At 51.4% G+C, this 17025-nt stretch overlaps 6 protein-coding genes across 6 annotated transcripts; 3 read left to right on the forward strand and 3 right to left on the reverse strand.

Moving 5' to 3' along the window:
* Window positions 1-6: 6 nt before the first annotated feature.
* On the forward strand, window positions 7-1393 carry EI97DRAFT_433002 (WD40 repeat-like protein; the record flags this gene model as incomplete). Its single annotated transcript, XM_033798291.1, has 4 exons — window positions 7-89; window positions 145-271; window positions 350-667; window positions 865-1393. The coding sequence occupies 4 exons, from the start codon at window positions 10-12 to the stop codon at window positions 1288-1290; spliced, it is 951 nt and encodes a 316-aa protein (XP_033654306.1). The 3' UTR covers window positions 1291-1393.
* Window positions 1394-1746: 353 nt separating this feature from the next.
* Window positions 1747-3458, reverse strand: EI97DRAFT_433004 (ClpP/crotonase). The gene is made up of 3 exons (XM_033798292.1): window positions 3113-3458; window positions 2610-2724; window positions 1747-2525 (listed from the first exon to the last, which is right to left on the reverse strand). Exons 1-3 carry the CDS (start codon window positions 3232-3234, stop codon window positions 1902-1904), a joined length of 861 nt encoding a protein of 286 aa, XP_033654307.1. The 5' UTR covers window positions 3235-3458; the 3' UTR covers window positions 1747-1901.
* Window positions 3459-3605: 147 nt separating this feature from the next.
* Window positions 3606-6202, reverse strand: EI97DRAFT_397656 (uncharacterized protein). Its single transcript, XM_033796366.1, has 2 exons — window positions 5643-6202; window positions 3606-5585 (listed from the first exon to the last, which is right to left on the reverse strand). Exons 1-2 carry the CDS (start codon window positions 5807-5809, stop codon window positions 3740-3742), a joined length of 2013 nt encoding a protein of 670 aa, XP_033654308.1. The 5' UTR covers window positions 5810-6202; the 3' UTR covers window positions 3606-3739.
* EI97DRAFT_458107 (uncharacterized protein) lies at window positions 6126-6862 on the forward strand (the record flags this gene model as incomplete). The annotated part of the gene is made up of 2 exons (XM_033800880.1): window positions 6126-6210; window positions 6297-6862. The coding sequence occupies 2 exons, from the start codon at window positions 6126-6128 to the stop codon at window positions 6860-6862; spliced, it is 651 nt and encodes a 216-aa protein (XP_033654309.1).
* An 822-nt stretch (window positions 6863-7684) lies between these two features.
* EI97DRAFT_442141 (uncharacterized protein) lies at window positions 7685-9007 on the forward strand (the record flags this gene model as incomplete). Its single annotated transcript, XM_033799745.1, has 1 exon — window positions 7685-9007. The coding sequence occupies one exon, from the start codon at window positions 7685-7687 to the stop codon at window positions 9005-9007; it is 1323 nt and encodes a 440-aa protein (XP_033654310.1).
* A 1247-nt stretch (window positions 9008-10254) lies between these two features.
* Window positions 10255-16022, reverse strand: EI97DRAFT_417785 (uncharacterized protein; the record flags this gene model as incomplete). Its single annotated transcript, XM_033796935.1, has 2 exons — window positions 10255-11348; window positions 15362-16022. 2 exons carry the CDS (start codon window positions 16020-16022, stop codon window positions 10255-10257), a joined length of 1755 nt encoding a protein of 584 aa, XP_033654311.1.
* Window positions 16023-17025: the final 1003 nt, after the last annotated feature.

Genomic DNA, 17025 nt, shown 5'->3' on the forward strand with positions numbered 1-17025 from the left:
TACGCAATCATGGCCGAGCAGTTGGTTCTTCGCGGCACCCTTGAGGGCCACACCGGCTGGGTTACCTGCCTGGCTACCTCGCTGGAGAAGTGAGTGCGGTGCGAACGCAGAGACGGGACAACAGCATACTGATGGGATGGACAGCCCCAACATGCTCCTTTCGGGTTCCCGCGACAAGACCCTCATCATCTGGAACCTGACGCGCGACGAGACTTCCTATGGTTACCCCAAGCGAAGCCTCCACGGCCACTCCCACATTGTTTCGGACTGCGTACGTTGAATCCCAAGATTCGAAGCAAATTGGATAGCGAGGAAGTCCTGTGGCGGCTGAGCTGACAATTGCATGCAGGTCATTTCTTCCGACGGTGCCTATGCCCTCTCCTCCTCGTGGGACAAGACTCTCCGTCTGTGGGAGCTCTCCAGCGGCGTGACCACCCGCCGCTTCGTCGGCCACACCAACGACGTCCTCTCCGTCTCCTTCTCCGCCGACAACCGCCAGATCGTCTCCGGTTCCCGCGACCGGACCATCAAGCTCTGGAACACGCTCGGCGACTGCAAGTACACCATCACCGACAAGGGCCACACCGAGTGGGTTTCCTGCGTGAGGTTCAGCCCGAACCCCCAGAACCCCGTCATTGTCAGCGCTGGCTGGGACAAGCTTGTCAAGGTACGTTTTTGCGTCAGAAAGGAGGAGGAAACCACATTTGCGTACCCTTTCCATGTGATGATCTGGTTTTCTTTAAAGTATTTGCTACTTCAGAGCGTTCGCGCTATGAGAATAACATTCACCCGAACTGATTGATTCGACAATTCCGACGTTCCTGGCGGGAATACCGTTTGAAGCGCAAGGCTAATATTGCCTAGGTTTGGGAACTCTCCACCTGCCGCATCCAGACCGACCACATTGGTCACACTGGCTACATCAACACCGTCACCATCTCCCCCGACGGCTCTCTCTGCGCCTCCGGTGGTAAGGACGGAACCACCATGCTTTGGGATCTCAATGAGTCCAAGCACCTCTACTCTCTTACCGCCGGTGATGAGATCCACGCCCTAGTCTTCTCCCCCAACCGCTACTGGCTGTGCGCTGCCACGGCCTCGAGCATCATCATCTTCGACCTGGAGAAGAAGAGCAAGGTCGACGAGCTCAAGCCCGAGTACATGGAGGTTGGCAAGAAGAGCAGGGAGCCCGAGTGCGTGTCTCTGGCCTGGAGCGCCGACGGCCAGACTCTTTTCGCCGGTTACACCGACAACCGCATCCGCTGCTGGGGCGTCATGGCGAGGGCATAGAGCGGTGGCTTAGCTTAGGAGTTGGCTGGCTGGCGATGGACGTGTCACGATTCATTCTGTAGCATGCCCATGGGGAACATATAGTGCGGGATGGTATTGGGGATGGCTAAATTCCCTTCCGGTATTGCACTTCAGGCGCTCAGAGTCAATGAAAAATTCTTCGATTCAGGTATGGACTGATGTAATCCGTGGATGCCTAGGTGATTACTTGTGTATGGGCAGGAAAAGTATGGGTTTCGATGCAAGACCAGTTTGGATAGAGCCTACATCTGACGATCGTTATCATAAGCGTTCGCTTGAATTGGGAATGTGGCTTGGTCTACTTTTGATATGCCTCCACCAGGTTCAAGTCTCATGCATATTCAGGAAACCTTACACACGATCACCCTGCATATTTGAATTCCGATGACTGACCTCGCATGATAAGGGCTATGTGAGTCCAGGCGGAGATGAATTTGGGGTTCCAAGATTGGTACATTCGCTCTCTAACTGCCATCTTAGTTCTTGAATCTCCACCCCTCCTGGAAACCCCTTTTGGTATGGTAGACTAACGCGCTAACGCGCCTGCTCTAGGGACACTGAAAGATAGATTCCGCACATACCTCCCCAACCTACAACTTCTCAAACGTCGGCTTCCTCCTCTGCAATCCACTCAACATAGCATCCTTGACATCCTTCGTCTGCACCATAGCCGCATTCCAAACAGCCGTATAACTCAACCCATCCTGCACGGGTCTATCGCGCGAATAATTCAACAACTCCTTGGTCCCCACGATCGCCACGGGACTCTTACTCGCAATCAACCTCGCCTTCTCTAACCCCGCAGCCACCGCAGCATTCTTATCATTAAACACCTCGCTAACGAAACCCACCCGTAGCGCTTCCTCGGAATCAAAGACGCGCGCCGTCAGACACACGTCTTTGACCCAGGATGCGTTCCCGACGGCGTGCGGCAGGCGGGATAACGTGCCGATGTCGGCCGCGAGGCCGATGTCGACTTCCTTGACCGAGAAGCGAGTCGTCGTCGTCGAGAGGCGGATGTCGGCCGCGAGGGACAGGTCGATGGCCAGGCCGTACGAGATGCCGTGCAGGATCGCGATGACGGGTTTCTCGCACTTTTCGACGGATGTGATGCAGGATTGGAAGTCGAGGATGTGCCGGCGGAGGGTGGTTGCGGTGCGGGCGGGGTCCGGGGAGGAGGTGGTGGGTTGGGAGAGGGTGCCTTGGGATGCTGCCTGGGGTTGGTTGGGTGTTAGGGATGGGGTTGGGGTTTGGGGGGGTGGTGGTTGGAGAGGGACGGGGGAAGGGAGGAGGTTTACCTTGACGTCTAGACCTGCGGTGAAGGCGCGGTCGCCGGCGCCGGTGAGGAGGATGGCGCGGACGTGGGGGTCGAAGGAGAGTTTGCGGAAGATGGTGGAGAGGTTGAGCCACATCCTGGATATTTGTTAGGTTGCCATTGGTTTTCTGATCATTGCTGGAGTCCTGTAGAGAGATGTGTAGGGGTGAGATGGTGAGGAATGGGAGAAGTTCAGGGAAAGGAGAGCTTGGTAAGGGAGATCGTAAAGAGCATCGTGAGCCCCGGAGTGAGATATGTAGAGATCGAGAGGGAGGAGTGGCGTCTTGCAAAGGAGGAAGAAGGAATAAAGGCACATCTCTCATGATGCCCTCTTCTCTCTCCCTTCCGAAGTCTCTCATCTCCTAATCTCCCACTCAGTTCCTTCTCCAATCCCAGCACACCCTCACCAACTCCCCCTCCCTCACTCTCCCACAATCTTCAAGTCAATGTAAATAACACAACAGTGAATAGAAATACCAAACCTACTGCTCGAAAAACGCATTCAACTTGTCCGGCCGATTAATCTCCACATGCGCCACATACTCGGCCGGAAACGTGACGTTGAAGTAGTCGAACCTGTAATCCTGGGGCGAAGGGTGGTGTGCCATGACTTTATTTATTCCTTTTCTCTCCTTTCTCTCGAGGTTCGTTACGGTGGTTCAATGATAGCTCTTTCTCAAGGTGATGGGTGATAGTGGAGGTAGCTCGAGGCGGCAAAGCTGGCTTTTCCTTGTATATCCAAGAAGACTGGTATGTTGTCAAAGGGAAGAGAATACCGGACGGAATATCTACAACGAAAGGGAACTTCTGACATCTGACTGCTTTCTGCGCTGATGCCGCGGGAGGAGCGTGAGCTTGCGTTGAGCCTCGGTAACGGAAAGGGTGGTTAGCTCGTTACTGAATTGGACCTAGTGTGCTCTGTTCCATATGAACGACAAAACCGATGTACGCCGAGGACGCTATCTGCACCATCGTACATAACAGAGACAACAGTTATAGGTCGCAATGTTGTCACTTATTCTATGACAAGGTCCCAATTCTATAGAGTGCCATATGAGCTATCCCTCGCTACCAAAACCAATACACCAACAGCAAACAAATGCACAACCACACTCATCTAGGTCCAAATGGTCGCGGTCCTAGAATCTGTCTCCGGCCTCCGAATCCAATACCCGTCCCAACACGATTCTGGCTATCTCCCCCGGTGTACCCATACTGATTGACGTCCCAGGATTGACCCTCCCCAGAACCTGCATTGGGATCCCTTGGAGCGTTCTTCAAAGCCTTTTGTGCCTCCTCCCACTCCCTTTGCCTTTCCCGCTCACGCTCCATCTCTCGTTCGAGAAGTGACTTAGACGCCCAACCTCCCGCTTTTGTCTTCGCTTGAGACGCTGCGCGGCGAGCATCCTCTGCCGCACGCTCCGACGTAGATGTCAGTTCCGGAGGAATATGTGTCGCTGGCTTCGGACTCGTCGGGACCGGGTTTGATGCTAGGTAGCGATCTGTTCGATTTGTTTTAGCATACGCAGCTGGGTCCGGGAGGGGTCGAGATGGCTCCGGTAGAGGCCGAACAGACGTTCCAGTTGGCAAGACTTCTTCAGGCAGGGGCCTTGGCTGCTGAATCCTGCTCTGATTCTCGTTCCACTGCTTTCGTAGGTAATCGCGTTCGTCCGCCTTACTCCAGGAAGCTTGGCTGTCTTGCGGAGATGGAGCTCGCGGTGGTGGACGCGGCCGACTCCGTGAGCGCTCGCGCGTACGGCTTTTCGATCGCGAGCGTAATTTCCGCCGCTCGTCGTCTCGTAGCCGCTCTTCTCTTTCCAACTGGTACAGTCTTTCGCGTTCCTTGGCCTCCTCCAATTGACGCTCTAACTCCTGAATGCGCTCGCGCTCGGCTAGTAAGTCTGGGTCGTTCTGGCTGTTCCGACGGCTGCGTGGTTTGCTTCCTTGTTCTGCTTGATACTGGGACAAGTACTGTCCCCTCAACCGGGCGTCGCTGCCAGCACGCTTCCGTCGAGCCTCTTTCTCAAGCCTCTCTTGCGCCTCCCGCTCCTCCCTCTGCCGTTGCTCTTCCTCCAGCTTCCACCTCCTTTCTTGCTCCTCCCATTCGCGCTTTTGCTGCTCAAGCCGCCGCTGTTCGGCTTCTCGTTGCTTGCGCGTTTCCTCCTCCCATCTGCGCTCCTCTTCGAGACGTTGGCGCTCTTCTTCGGCCTCACGTTCAATGCGACGCTTGTTCTCTGCCTCTTCCGCGAGCTGTCGTAGGCGCTGCTCCTCCGCCTCCTTCTCTTTCCGCTTCCGCTCCTTCTCCGCTGCATTGGGTACATGAGGCCCGGCGCTTGTGATCTGTCGACGCGCTCCAAATGCAATGCCTTGGTTCCCCTGACTCGCCCCGCCCATGTAACCGTACTGGTGGATATTCCAAGCCGGTGCTGTTACTCCCTCGTCAGCCTTCTTACTCCAACTGGAAACGCCGCCTGGAGGCGACTTTGGAATACCATTGGAAGTTTTGGAAGTGTTAGAACCACCTGTAAGAGTAGGACTCAACGCCCTGTCCGCAGCTGGCTTAGATAAGGGATTGAATGTAGTGGATCCGCCAGCACTGCTTGTACTTATTCCTCTACTTCGTCCAGGTCCTGGAGACGAGAGCGATTTACCGTTGGAAAACGAACCGGTGGCAGAGGGGCTTTGCGGGCCAGCACTCCGTTTGGGGCCTATGGTGGTTGGGATTCTTGACGGATTGATGGCATTGGCAACTCGGCTGAAGGCGCTCAGACATTGTAAAACTTGAGCAGGGTCCTTGGACTCGTAGAGGTCGACGGTGAGGAATCGGTCGTGGGACGGCATGCTTAGCGGCGGCTGTTCGCATGCGTGCAGGAAATGGGAAATGTTTTCCATTTGTATAAAAGGCATAGGCGATTTTTTGAACTTGACGCCGGGGTTTGGAACCGCAAGATTCACGAGTCTGGACTTCGTCAGCATTGCTGTCTCTTAAGACCTGCCTAGGTTGCGAAATGCATACCTGCACAGCACTGTTCCGTCCTTGAGCGCATCGAGTAAATCTCCCGGGGGTAATCGCTCCCCGAGAGTATCCTCAATCCAACTCCGCACTTCATTCGCTGCCTGTGGAGTATATTTCCCCAGCCGTAGCCTCTTCATGTCTTGGTCCAGGGACGTTACGGACGCCATACTTCAAGGATCGGGCACCAACCGTGCCTACGCAGTGTGAGATAGCGGTGCGCACTATGAAGACGCGCTCGGTGGTTGTGATTTGGCGTAATGAAGAGATCACGAGGTAGGCAAGCAAAGGTATGGTAGGAAAAGAGTGGTGGAACGTCGTTGTCATTGCATGCCAACATGTCCTGGCGGGGAATTCGGGTTGCGGGGAGGCGGTGCGTCCGCCCCAGCCACGCCGACGCCACGCCGCTGTCGTCACAGGCACCAGGGGAGCGTCTTTGCAGAGTCGCGAAATGGCAGTCGTCCAAAAATCTTCATCATTGGCAACATGGCGCGTGGTCCGGGCCTAATACGTCGATTATGGTTTACCTGGAAAATGCAGCGGTTTCCGTGGAGGCGGAAGTGGTTGGCTGGTAAGTGATTCTCAATCTCATTGCGTCCCATTGAATGTTTGCTTGTTTAGTTTCTGCCCCTGGAAAATGTTACTCATCAGGAGCAGGTTTTGATCTCGAGGGCAACACATTCTGGGAATTCAAAGATCCCCTTCATCACGCACGGAACCGCCGAATACTCAAACCAAGGCGCTGGACACACCTTGGAGACGTCAACATACCACCCCAATGGACACAGTGGCTACGCAATACCCGCCCCGACCCTCCCACGTTGGCCGAGCTTCAAGCCGATGTTGCCAGACGCGAGCGGCTGAAAATGCTTGCCGCTCAGGCAGATGCCCGATGGGCCTCGAAACCGTCAATGTTAGATACCCCTGATAGACAGCAGCCTGTACAGATGCTCGAGTCGAGAGATCCGGGATCCGGTATCGCACAGTCGAGTAGAGACAAGGTAGCAAGTAGCGAAGGAGAGCCAATTTCAATAATGAACAGTCAGGAGGAAATCACCAAGCATAGGCAGGTGGAACAGACGGGCGAGACCGCAGTGAAGAAGAGAAAAGTCAAGAAACAAGAGCAGGGCGATTCGCCATGGAAACAAACACCGAGAGGAAACCCTGGAGACGATTGGCAGCCTCAAGGCTGGACACCTGGCGCAGTAAGGCCGAGGCGATGACGATACGCATAGTAATGAACAAAATTCCACAGACTGCAGGTCCACTTCGTTACCAGCCGTGCGACCCTCTGATCGCCGATGCACGAATATTCCATGTATTTGAGACAGCTCGCCTCAGTTAGACGCGATCAGCAGCAGGATACATATTGGGTATTGCGTTTCGCTCTGGTCACGATTCCACATCATGTGCTAAATGCTATAACCCCCTCTGGCCTCACTGGTTGCTATTTGTGCGACTAATCATTGTTTGTTCTCCGTGATATGCTTATTTAGGTAGCTCACGGTCACTACAGAGGTTCAGATCCTCATGGTCTTGACCACTTCTCACAATTCAATACCAATCTCATGAGTGGATCCATAGCGCCCCACGAGAACACCTCAAGTGCTCTGACCATCGAGTAATCCCTTCGAGTCCCCTCTCTATCCGACTTCTCAATATGATCGATTGGAACATTAGCCTTACCGTTCCAGCTAGAGAGGAGACCCCGCCAGTGAAAGGCCGCAAGGAGGGAATGGAGCCGGTGAAAGCTTCCCTCGCTTTCACAGAGCCACATTAGCCACACGAAGCTTCCATGGCTTTCCAGCCACTGGACTAGGTATATAATTCTCATAATACCGCCTGTTCCTCCGTACCAAAACCTTCGTGACCACAACCTACAGGAGAAGCCGCATCCTCAACCAGTTCCAAGTCGAAAGTGAACACATCCTCCAGATATAACGCGCTCACCATCTACGGCGAACTCGAGGATGAGCCACCCGCTACTCCGACGTATCAAACGTTTTCTGGCCTCGAATGACTTCAATCGAACCCTTGTTGTCAGGATGTACCCTCCCCCGGAGGACTACTACCCACCCCGCTCCCACAGGTACACCCTCGAAGACTCCCCTGGCTATCCAGGCCGCAAATTCGACGTCGTCCTAGGGCAGATTGTGGCAACGATTCAACATCTTTGTATCGACAACATGGTGTTCGCCGCTGCAAATATCCGTGTCTGGAACCTGACCAACTCGCCATCCATTTGGCCTCCGACTGCGAGAGTTCCTGTTAAGTTTTATGTCTTTAAGCCATGCCATGAAGAGTTTCCAATCGCGGTCCCCGTCAAAATCGCCGATTTGAGCGCACCAATCACCGGAGATAACCTCATGGTACGAGTCGATGGAGAGTGGAAACCCTTGACACCATGGCTGCTATCTCTTCCTGATCCTGATCAAATTCTCAAGGACCGCCCTGATTCGAGTATATGGGCTCAGCGACAATGGTGGAAGCGTAATGGCAAAACGTTCCCTCTTATGAAGCTCCCCGTGGAAGTGCGGATGAATATATATAAGCACGTCCTCGGTGGTAAGATTTACCTGAGTACTGCTGACTCCCGTCATGGTGGAGACCAGATTGTCACACTCTGGTCACACGATAGCTGGGATGGTATGCCCACGCCACCTCATGCAGGGTATTATGGGCCGCTGCCTGCGCGTAGTAGCAATTGGTGGATGGACTTGGACGCGTTCGCACCAAGCAGGCCGAGCTACAGCATTCTCTGGGTCAGCAAGGAAGTGCATGATGAAGCGACCGGCGTGGTCTGGAGCGGTACGTGGAAGTGCTTCCTTAGCCCTTCGCTGTTCCATGACGTTCTCCAAGCTCGCCTTCCCAATCGATATACATGGCTGACTCGGATTGAATTGGACTTCGGCTTCTGTCAGTACTTCGATTTCTTTGGCGTAACAATATTCCCATCTCTCAGCAAGACCGAATCCGAGTATGAGGGCCTCTTACTGAGCATGCGATACGAGAATCTCCGCGACGTGCGCCTACGTTTCCGGTGCGCTGACTTGGATAACCCCTGGTATGAGTTTAAAGTCACTCACCACTCGGAAGACTGGTTCGTCGATGACGAGAACTACTCGCACATGGAATACGACTTGTGTCAAAGCACATTGGTCGATTGCCTCATGCATTTTGCCCTCCCTGTTCTTTCGAAATTCCCTCGAGTCCGCTTGGTCGGATGGATCGATCCCCGAGTCAAAGAGAAGTGGGAGTACATCCTCAGCCGCGAGTACGATCCATTCAGGGCATCCATATATGACTGGCAGAAAGAGGGCAGAGAACTTGTGGGTCTGCCCGCGTACAGGTTGCCACCATGCCGCTGAGGACCGAATGACGTGGGTTGCTACTGCAGGTCGATACATACCTAGGCGTTTGGAGCTGGATAACTGGAAAATGGAAGTCTGTGTGGTGTGGGATTAATCTTTGTGTATTGATCACTCAGCTCCGTAATGATCGACTTGGGCTTGTACCCTGAGATCATGAATGGATGGGCCGGAAATCTGGTGGATTAATGCTATGGAGGCCAGCGGTGAGATTTCTGGACCCTGGAGGAAGATTCAAGGGCCCTTTCAATTGTGTCAACTGCGATAACTGTGTACATTTGCAAAAGCAGCATTTTACTCCCGCTCCACTCAAAGCTACACTAATAATCAATCTTGCTTCCGTATTCGGTCTCTCTAATGTGAAATTGCTCGTAATACTTGATTCTCGCTCGTGTGCCTGACCCAACCGAAGTACGGAAGCAAAAGAGTCTTCGCACTCCTCCTCGCTGAAGGACTCTGTCCCGGAAAACTCATGAGACCACACTTCGGATCTAACAGTACTCTCTCGCGTGAACGTACTATCGGTGAGACACCGAGAGCTCGTTACTCTGCGTTGAGCGATTGGTCAGTTGCAGTTCTTTCGAGTCTTGAAGCGAGTGCATCGGTATGGAAATGTCTAATGAGATGGTTCCTTTTGGGTCAATATTCCTGACGAAAGAAAGAGCCATGGTGCGATATATCCAGATACTTCCCATCAAGGTCTGCCATGCAATTGCACCTGCAGCACGGGCCCAGCGAAAAGACTTCGACATCAAGGAAGTAGCTCCTCTGGCGGACTAGAGAATCTGGGACTGTGAAATTCGAACGATATTTAATCGCAATAAATCAGTGAAAAGCCAAAGACGCATTAGAAACTACAGCGTTACAATATCCTATCCCGATGAGTCCAAAAGTTTCGGGAACACTGTATCTGCCACGTGTTTTGTCATACGCGATAGTCTCTATAGAGGTGATATCCTGTTGTTATCTCAAAACCAAGCCAGTCAAACTCACCCTGCATAACTTATGCATTGTGGCTACTAGAACCTTATGGATTGAGTTACCTCCGAGAGTTCTAGGCAGTACGGATCATACACTAAGTTGCACTCTGTCTAAGTTGCGATAGATACATTCTGAGTTTAATAAAGGCCTGGTGGATCTCGTCTCCTTCTAGATCGCGGTTCAACCGCGTTACATCCATGTTTGGCCAAATGAAGCAGTGCCGTGGATAGTTCCGTCGTCTACTATATTATTCTTCATCATTACAATTATTCCTCGGCTTCTGTGGTTATGCACCCTTTCTGTACCGTTCCTTGAATTCCAGAGTTGTTGTATTTGTCCCTATATTTTTCAATAAGTGACTTCGAGTTGGCCTGCGGTCCGTAGAGAACGAGCTCTGACAGATGTTGAGGAGCATGCGTAATGAGCCATACAACGCGCTCATTCAACTCTTCGGTCCATTCATCATCGTGGTCGAACACTCGGTAGATTTCGGGCGGAACATTGTGACGGAAGGCGAAGTCCCTCATCTCAAACAAATCACAAGGAACTGGGCAGGAGCACCGGGGAGGAGAGTGCGACGGGTATTTTCCGATGAGATCCATGTCGGCTTGCCAGTTATACCCGAGTGTTTCCGCCTCGGACAATCCTTTGCGAGATATCTTTCTTCGAAGACGGTATCCTGTTGCCAGACGATGGGTCCAACGCTCTCGTACCTCCTTTTTCACGCACCCGGCCAGAATAACATTAGGTATGTGGTGAATATAGGGGTACGCAAACGTCAGGATCCAGTCAACGACGGTCTTGTAGCAAATAGACGTTCGCATGTCTCTATACATTTCGTTCGATTGGAACCAGTCTGTGTGTTTGTACAGTGCCTGAAACCACTGCCACGGGTTAGGATCCATCATATTCTTATAATAATGCCTTCCGCCATAAGGGCTGCGGAAGCGCAGTCGAAGACTCTTCAAGGTGTTGATTCCCTGTAGTAACGGTCCCATCGAAAACCCCGCTGACGCATGTAGCGCAGGATGGATTTCGACGCCGAAGAAGTCGAACCAATCGGAAATTGTGAAATCAAGCTCAACCTTGGAAATCCAGTTGTATTGCGCACTGGGCTTGTGAGCCAAAGAGATGACCTTGAAGAAACTGGGTGGAGTGACGAAACACTTTCGTGTGCCGACCCAAGCGGCGTTGAGGGCCTCTCGTCGCACTTGCTTGGAGACTCGAAGAAGCGCATAGTTCGGCGGTTCTGTCCCGGGAACCGCATTCTCTCGACTGCTGTAGGCCTGTCGCCCCAATACCACGTGTGACTGGCCACCCCTTCTAGGAACCGTCCGAGTTTCGAGGTGCATATCAGGCCCTCCAAGACTGAACTGGTATATGCGTAGACGGATTTCCAATGGGAGGCCCATAAGGTCGAAATTCTTGCCATTCCGGAGCCACCACATTGACTGGGACTTTGACAACTCTTTTCCCGGAGCTAAGAGCTTTTGTCGATCTGGTATACTGATGATGTAATTTTCCAGTGTGATCCATTCCCCAGAAGAGCGCACCAATATATTGAGATCGTCGATATTATCGCTCTCACGGTTATAGATTGCGACTGGTACCGTCCTCGGAAACTCTTCGTAATTTTGTTTAAAAGCGTAGAACTTCACTGGGCAGTTTCGATTTTCTCGAGATAGCGGCCAAATCACTGGGCCAGATGTGACCGGAAAGACACGGATGTCACTTGCAGCGACGCAAATGTCCTGGGCGCTCAGTGTAGAGACTGTTTTGTGAATAAGGTTAAGAACGGGATCGTTTAGACGTGGCATGAGTTTGAACGGTGTCATGTCGTAGCGGATCGTGCGAGTGGTTGAGGTCTCGGAGGGATGCAGAAGTACTGTGAATTGTCTTTCCAGGCCGTAGCCTCCATTCTGTGCTTTCTTGTAGCGATTCTTGAATCCGCGCATGTTTAGAGAGAATGTACACTTATAGTCCGCTTTGACTATCGCCTGTAGACGCTCCGTGGTTTTATCGTAGACGCCTGGTTGATTTTGAGGGTTTTATATATGAGGGCAGAATATGTGCAGCTTACGCTGGGCAGCATTTATATCTTGGAAAAAGAAGCATGTGAGTGAATGACGTTAACAATGCATGAGGCGTACCGGATTTGCCTAGTGCTCAGAGAAGAATGACGACGTTGTCGACTAGCGTCGCAAGCGTAGTATCAGGCTTCTGAGCTTTTAAGTCATCAACGTAATGATGGCACCGCAATCCCCCAGTGGATTTTGCATATTGCATTCTAAGCGCAGGCAGAAGGAGTCACCAAGCAGCCAGATCGCCATAATGTTACAGACGAAGGTAACAGATCGAATTATTAACGTATTTTAGTCCGAGAGAATTGACTCACTGATTCTCCAGTCCACGGAGAGAAAAGATGCCGCACCCTAACGTTACCATCGTAAGTTTCCAGGCACGATAAAACATTTGGCGGAATAAGGAGAACCAACATAATACGGCTTGGTTCTGCAATAATGCAATATATTCTCCATGTATTTGATTTAATAAATCATGACAGTTATGATTAGCAGCGTGTCTTAAATATCTGTACTCTGGCGTAAAAGTGATGCCTCAGTGTGGGAGTGGCAGTGCTTTTATGAACGGTCCGAATGTTTGGCGCTAGAGAACATAGGGCCACAGCGTTACCATAATATCACATGCTAGTACATTATCGATGACAATGTGAGCGCGAGTCATATTCATGTGAACAGAAACGTTGGAACTGTCAGCGATCGCGCATGATATATCCTTTCAGATGATTATTTGGTGTGGGAACCGAACTCAAGGCAGCTTACTAGCGGAATGTTTGCGGAAGAAGACTGGGTGAATGTGGGACGTCAAGAGATATATACTAAGTTCTATCCATCTTCAGGTAGTAAGCAGTCGCTTCACGAGTTTCACTACCGCTATCACTTGAACATCGCTCACATTGACGAAGCCACACTTAGTGTACATTGGTGAACCATGACAGCCGAACCACTTTCAACCGTCCACGCTTGACCCGACCCATCCCTAGGCTTCCAGTTTAGCATTCGAGTCGCCATCTCGCTTCAGTGGTGATCAAGGATAAAGCGACTCGTAATGCTCCAGGTTTCTTAGATCCCCGACGAGGATCAATTCGAACCAGGCGTCGTTCTTATAATCATAGATGTAACGACTCGGCTCGCGATCGTAGTACTCGGAGTCATTTTCCTTCCAATGGAGTTGGATGCGTGTCCACAGATCATGAGCCCGATGAAGGAGGTCTAGGGCAAGCTTATCACCGTAGTCGAATTTTGCACTGCGTCCATTGTATTGCCACCACCACAAGAAGGCCCCGTGGTCGAGCGCTTCTCCTTTCCCCTCCGTAAAACGGTAGAGAACATGTGCGCATTGGCTCGAGGGTGTAAGAGTATCATCGCCTATTTATCGGCTGCCAGCGACTTTGAATGCCTGTTCAAGCGGTTTCAAGTTCCGTTGGAGGATGGAGGAGTACTGTAAACGGTCTGTCAAATCCGTAGGGTCCATGAGCGTGCTTATCTGTACCGTAGGGTAACAATGATATGGATCTTGGCATAATTGGAAGATGTGCACTTTGACGAGCGGTTTCCATCGTTATGCGTAGATGTTCGGTAGTGTCGTAGTAGCCTAGTTGATTGCAAACGTTTTATATAAGCGCAGACAATACACATCCGCCTCCTGGCAGGTTGTATTTCGTTAAGAAAAGAGAAATGACGGTGCCTATCCATAGGCGGGACATAGAATAAACCGGATTTTTGACAGAGATCATGTCAGAATCGACCTGCTAATCCTACAAGGTGCGTATGAATAACAATGATACATTGATTTCTGTCGAGAGTTGTTAGATATTAATAATTCCACGGAGTGGACGTGGGCAATGTGAAACGGACAGATGTCCCCGAAAAGGGTACAGAGCCTGTTCTCACTTTCCCAGTAGATGACGGGGGATAGAACGCTTGGAGGTGTTCAGAGTCCTATGGCTTAAAGGGGATCTGCCTGTGGATTGGCTGCTATTGCCTTATATAGAGCACCTAGATATTTGCTATACGAAAACACAGAGGGTCACGCGTTCAAAAAAACCTTCGGGACAGCGTCATGGGAACGTGAGGGTGGTCTAAACACAAGCTGATCGGATTGCTTGCAACGCCCTCTGCGCAGATCTTATCATCAAACCAGTCATTTAGGCCAATCGGACGACCCTGATTGGGGTGCTTAATGATGCTAAGAATAGGAACGTCGGCTGCATTGAAAAGAGCTGGTACAGCAAAAGGGACGGAGATCACTTTGACACTTCGTCTCTGGACCCCGCAAACACTCGGGAGACTCAGCTGGCTTGCAGTCAGGAACGTCTCAATACAGGTATCAGCAGAGCACGCTTTCCCACCTATCTGAACCCCCTATTCAGAGTGTACCTGACCAATTTCTCCCCCATGAACTGTACGTTCCCATCTTCACGTTGAGTATACATTGTTCGTGACGCCACCTCGTGATGGTCTGACCCAAATAACCCAAGCACCCTTCTAACCTCTGGCCGCTTTTCCGCCGAATTTCTCATCTTGACTCTCTTATATACACCGCACTCAAACGCCAACGTTTTGCTTTTTTGCGTCGCCTACCATTCCAAAGAGAGATTGGGCTCGCATTCAAGCTGGTCGGGCCACTCCACTGCACCATTACAACGCAGGGGGCAGACACAAGCCGGCACCACGTTCGAAGGAATTTTTGCGATGCACATGGTTAAAACTTCCCATGGGTGCATGTGAGTGCGGAGGACCTTCTCCCAATACTTCTTTTGGCCGCTCTCGACACTGCCGAAGAGACGAACGTTCGGTATATGCTTGACATATGGGTAAGTGAAATGCATGATCCAATCTACCATGGCCTCGTGACATGGCGTCTCTTTAGCACCGAAAAAAGTGTTCCACGGGTTGCTGGATCCGGGGCTTTGGAAGTGGAACTCGAGATGTGTGAGAGTCGTCAGATTCCGGATCAGCGAGCCTGTTGGCTCGACGTGCAAGTTGTTGGATTTGATGCCGAAAAGCCGGAAATAGTCCGTGTGACTGAGATTCAACGCCATCCTTGAAAGCCAGTTCACCCTTATGGAAGCGCGTAGGATTCGATCCACGACACGAGGGCCAGCTGCGAATAGAACATCCTCGAGAGTATCCAGGTCTTCGAAATGTTTGACGGTGCCCACCCATGCTGCCTTCAGCGCTTCTGTGTGAATTCGCTTGTTCACGAGAAGAATGTTATAGTTGGGTAGGGTAGGACCGGTCCAGTTGTATATGTGACCTTGATTGATAGATTTCGGCCCCAGAACGACTCGACCCCCGATGACGAACGGATGAATCTCTCCACCAAGGGCATGGCGTAGGACTTCAAAGTAGAGCTCAGTGGGCAGATCCATCAGTGGAAAGTGCTTGCCATTGCATCGCCACCAAACCTGTTGTGTCTGAATTCGTCTGGCTTCAAGTTGCTGCTTATCACGGCACCAGTACCCATCCAAGATCTTAATATCGGGCAGCTGCAGAAGCCATGTGCGCAAGGATTCCCACCGTGACTTGCTCCGAACGAAGAGTTTGTCGGCTGAAAGGCCTGCGCGGCGGTCGAACATCGCCACTGGCACAGTCATTGGAAATTCGTCGTAGTAGGGGTGGAAGACGTAGAACTTCACACCAGAATCGCTCTCCCTGTTTCCAGTCATTGGCCATATGGGTGGACTTGAAGTGGCATTGCGGACTCGAATCTTTGCCGCCGCAACATACATGTTGTCTACCGCAAGCTCTCGGATGGTTGCCACGATGACTTGAAGAACGGGGTCGAATTGACGTTCTGGAAGCTGGCAGTCTTTCAATGAGTACTTGTAGTCTGGTCCCGGGTCACAGAGCCGGTCGGATGGGGGAGCGAATATCCATGTAGTGAAAGCGCGAGGTAAATCATCGGTACCTCCCCGGTTGAGATATCTCAGGCGCGTACAAAGCCAAGGCATTGCGAAGACATCCAGATAATGCTGGTACGAAGGGATTAAGAAGTTGATTGTTAGAAGTATAGAAGTTGCTGTGGATGTGGTTGCACGTGGGGTTGCAAGGAACGCGCAGTTGACGGGTTGACAGACAGAAAATAAATAGAATTATATAGGCACGGATCTGCATGTCGAGACTTTCACAGGCGGTTCTGTGTTTGGAGTGAACCGCCGCTCGGTTGAGTTAACAGCCATACCGCTTCTTGCTTCCGTTTCCGACGAATATCCAGTGAAAGGATGCAGGGGCATTTCCAACGTCGTAATTCTTCTGCTACACTTCAGAAGCCGCCGGACCGACAACTACCGGTTTGCTTGTTGTAAAAAGGCTTCGCAAACATGCGATTAGATAGATTGTGTTAGCAGTGTTGGTTTCGTCATCCAGTGCAAGTTCCCCCGCGCTGGTGAAGAAAGTACAAAACAGTCGCCGCTCTGAGACTGATGAAAGACGGACCGCTCCCTGAAAGTCGCTGGAGGGAAACTAGATAGAAGTTCGATTCGACGTTCCCATGTAATTTTGAACGCGAGCGTGTATTGGATGAGTTTTGGAAGGATGATTCAAATGAATCGGCGGAAATGATGTTGTATCGATGTAATAGCGGCTATCGCGCTGTTTCTGAGATACCATTGATTAAACTTTGATCAAGGCAGCTGTTGTCTTCCAGTGAATGTGATCTTCTCATCCTCTGTTAGCGAGGTGTATGAAACAGGCTGTGCTTTCTGGATGGCTGGCTTACCTGGCTGAAAGTATGTGCAACAAATTTAGAATTGTTTAATTGAGAACATACCTCTATACAGTCTCCGCTGTATGTACAAGTAGAGCAGAGTCAAGATTGGAAGCCTCGCTTCGTAATTTTGATATTAGCTGACCGCGCCATGTGAGTGGCGAATATTATCAGAACCCATTCATATAATGGCAAGGCGGACGCAACACCCATCTGTTTTCGACCACATCGATCAGGGTCGTAGCCTT

This window comes from Westerdykella ornata (assembly GCF_010094085.1).
Source record: "Westerdykella ornata strain CBS 379.55 unplaced genomic scaffold EI97scaffold_9, whole genome shotgun sequence".
Taxonomy (NCBI): domain Eukaryota; kingdom Fungi; phylum Ascomycota; class Dothideomycetes; order Pleosporales; family Sporormiaceae; genus Westerdykella; species Westerdykella ornata.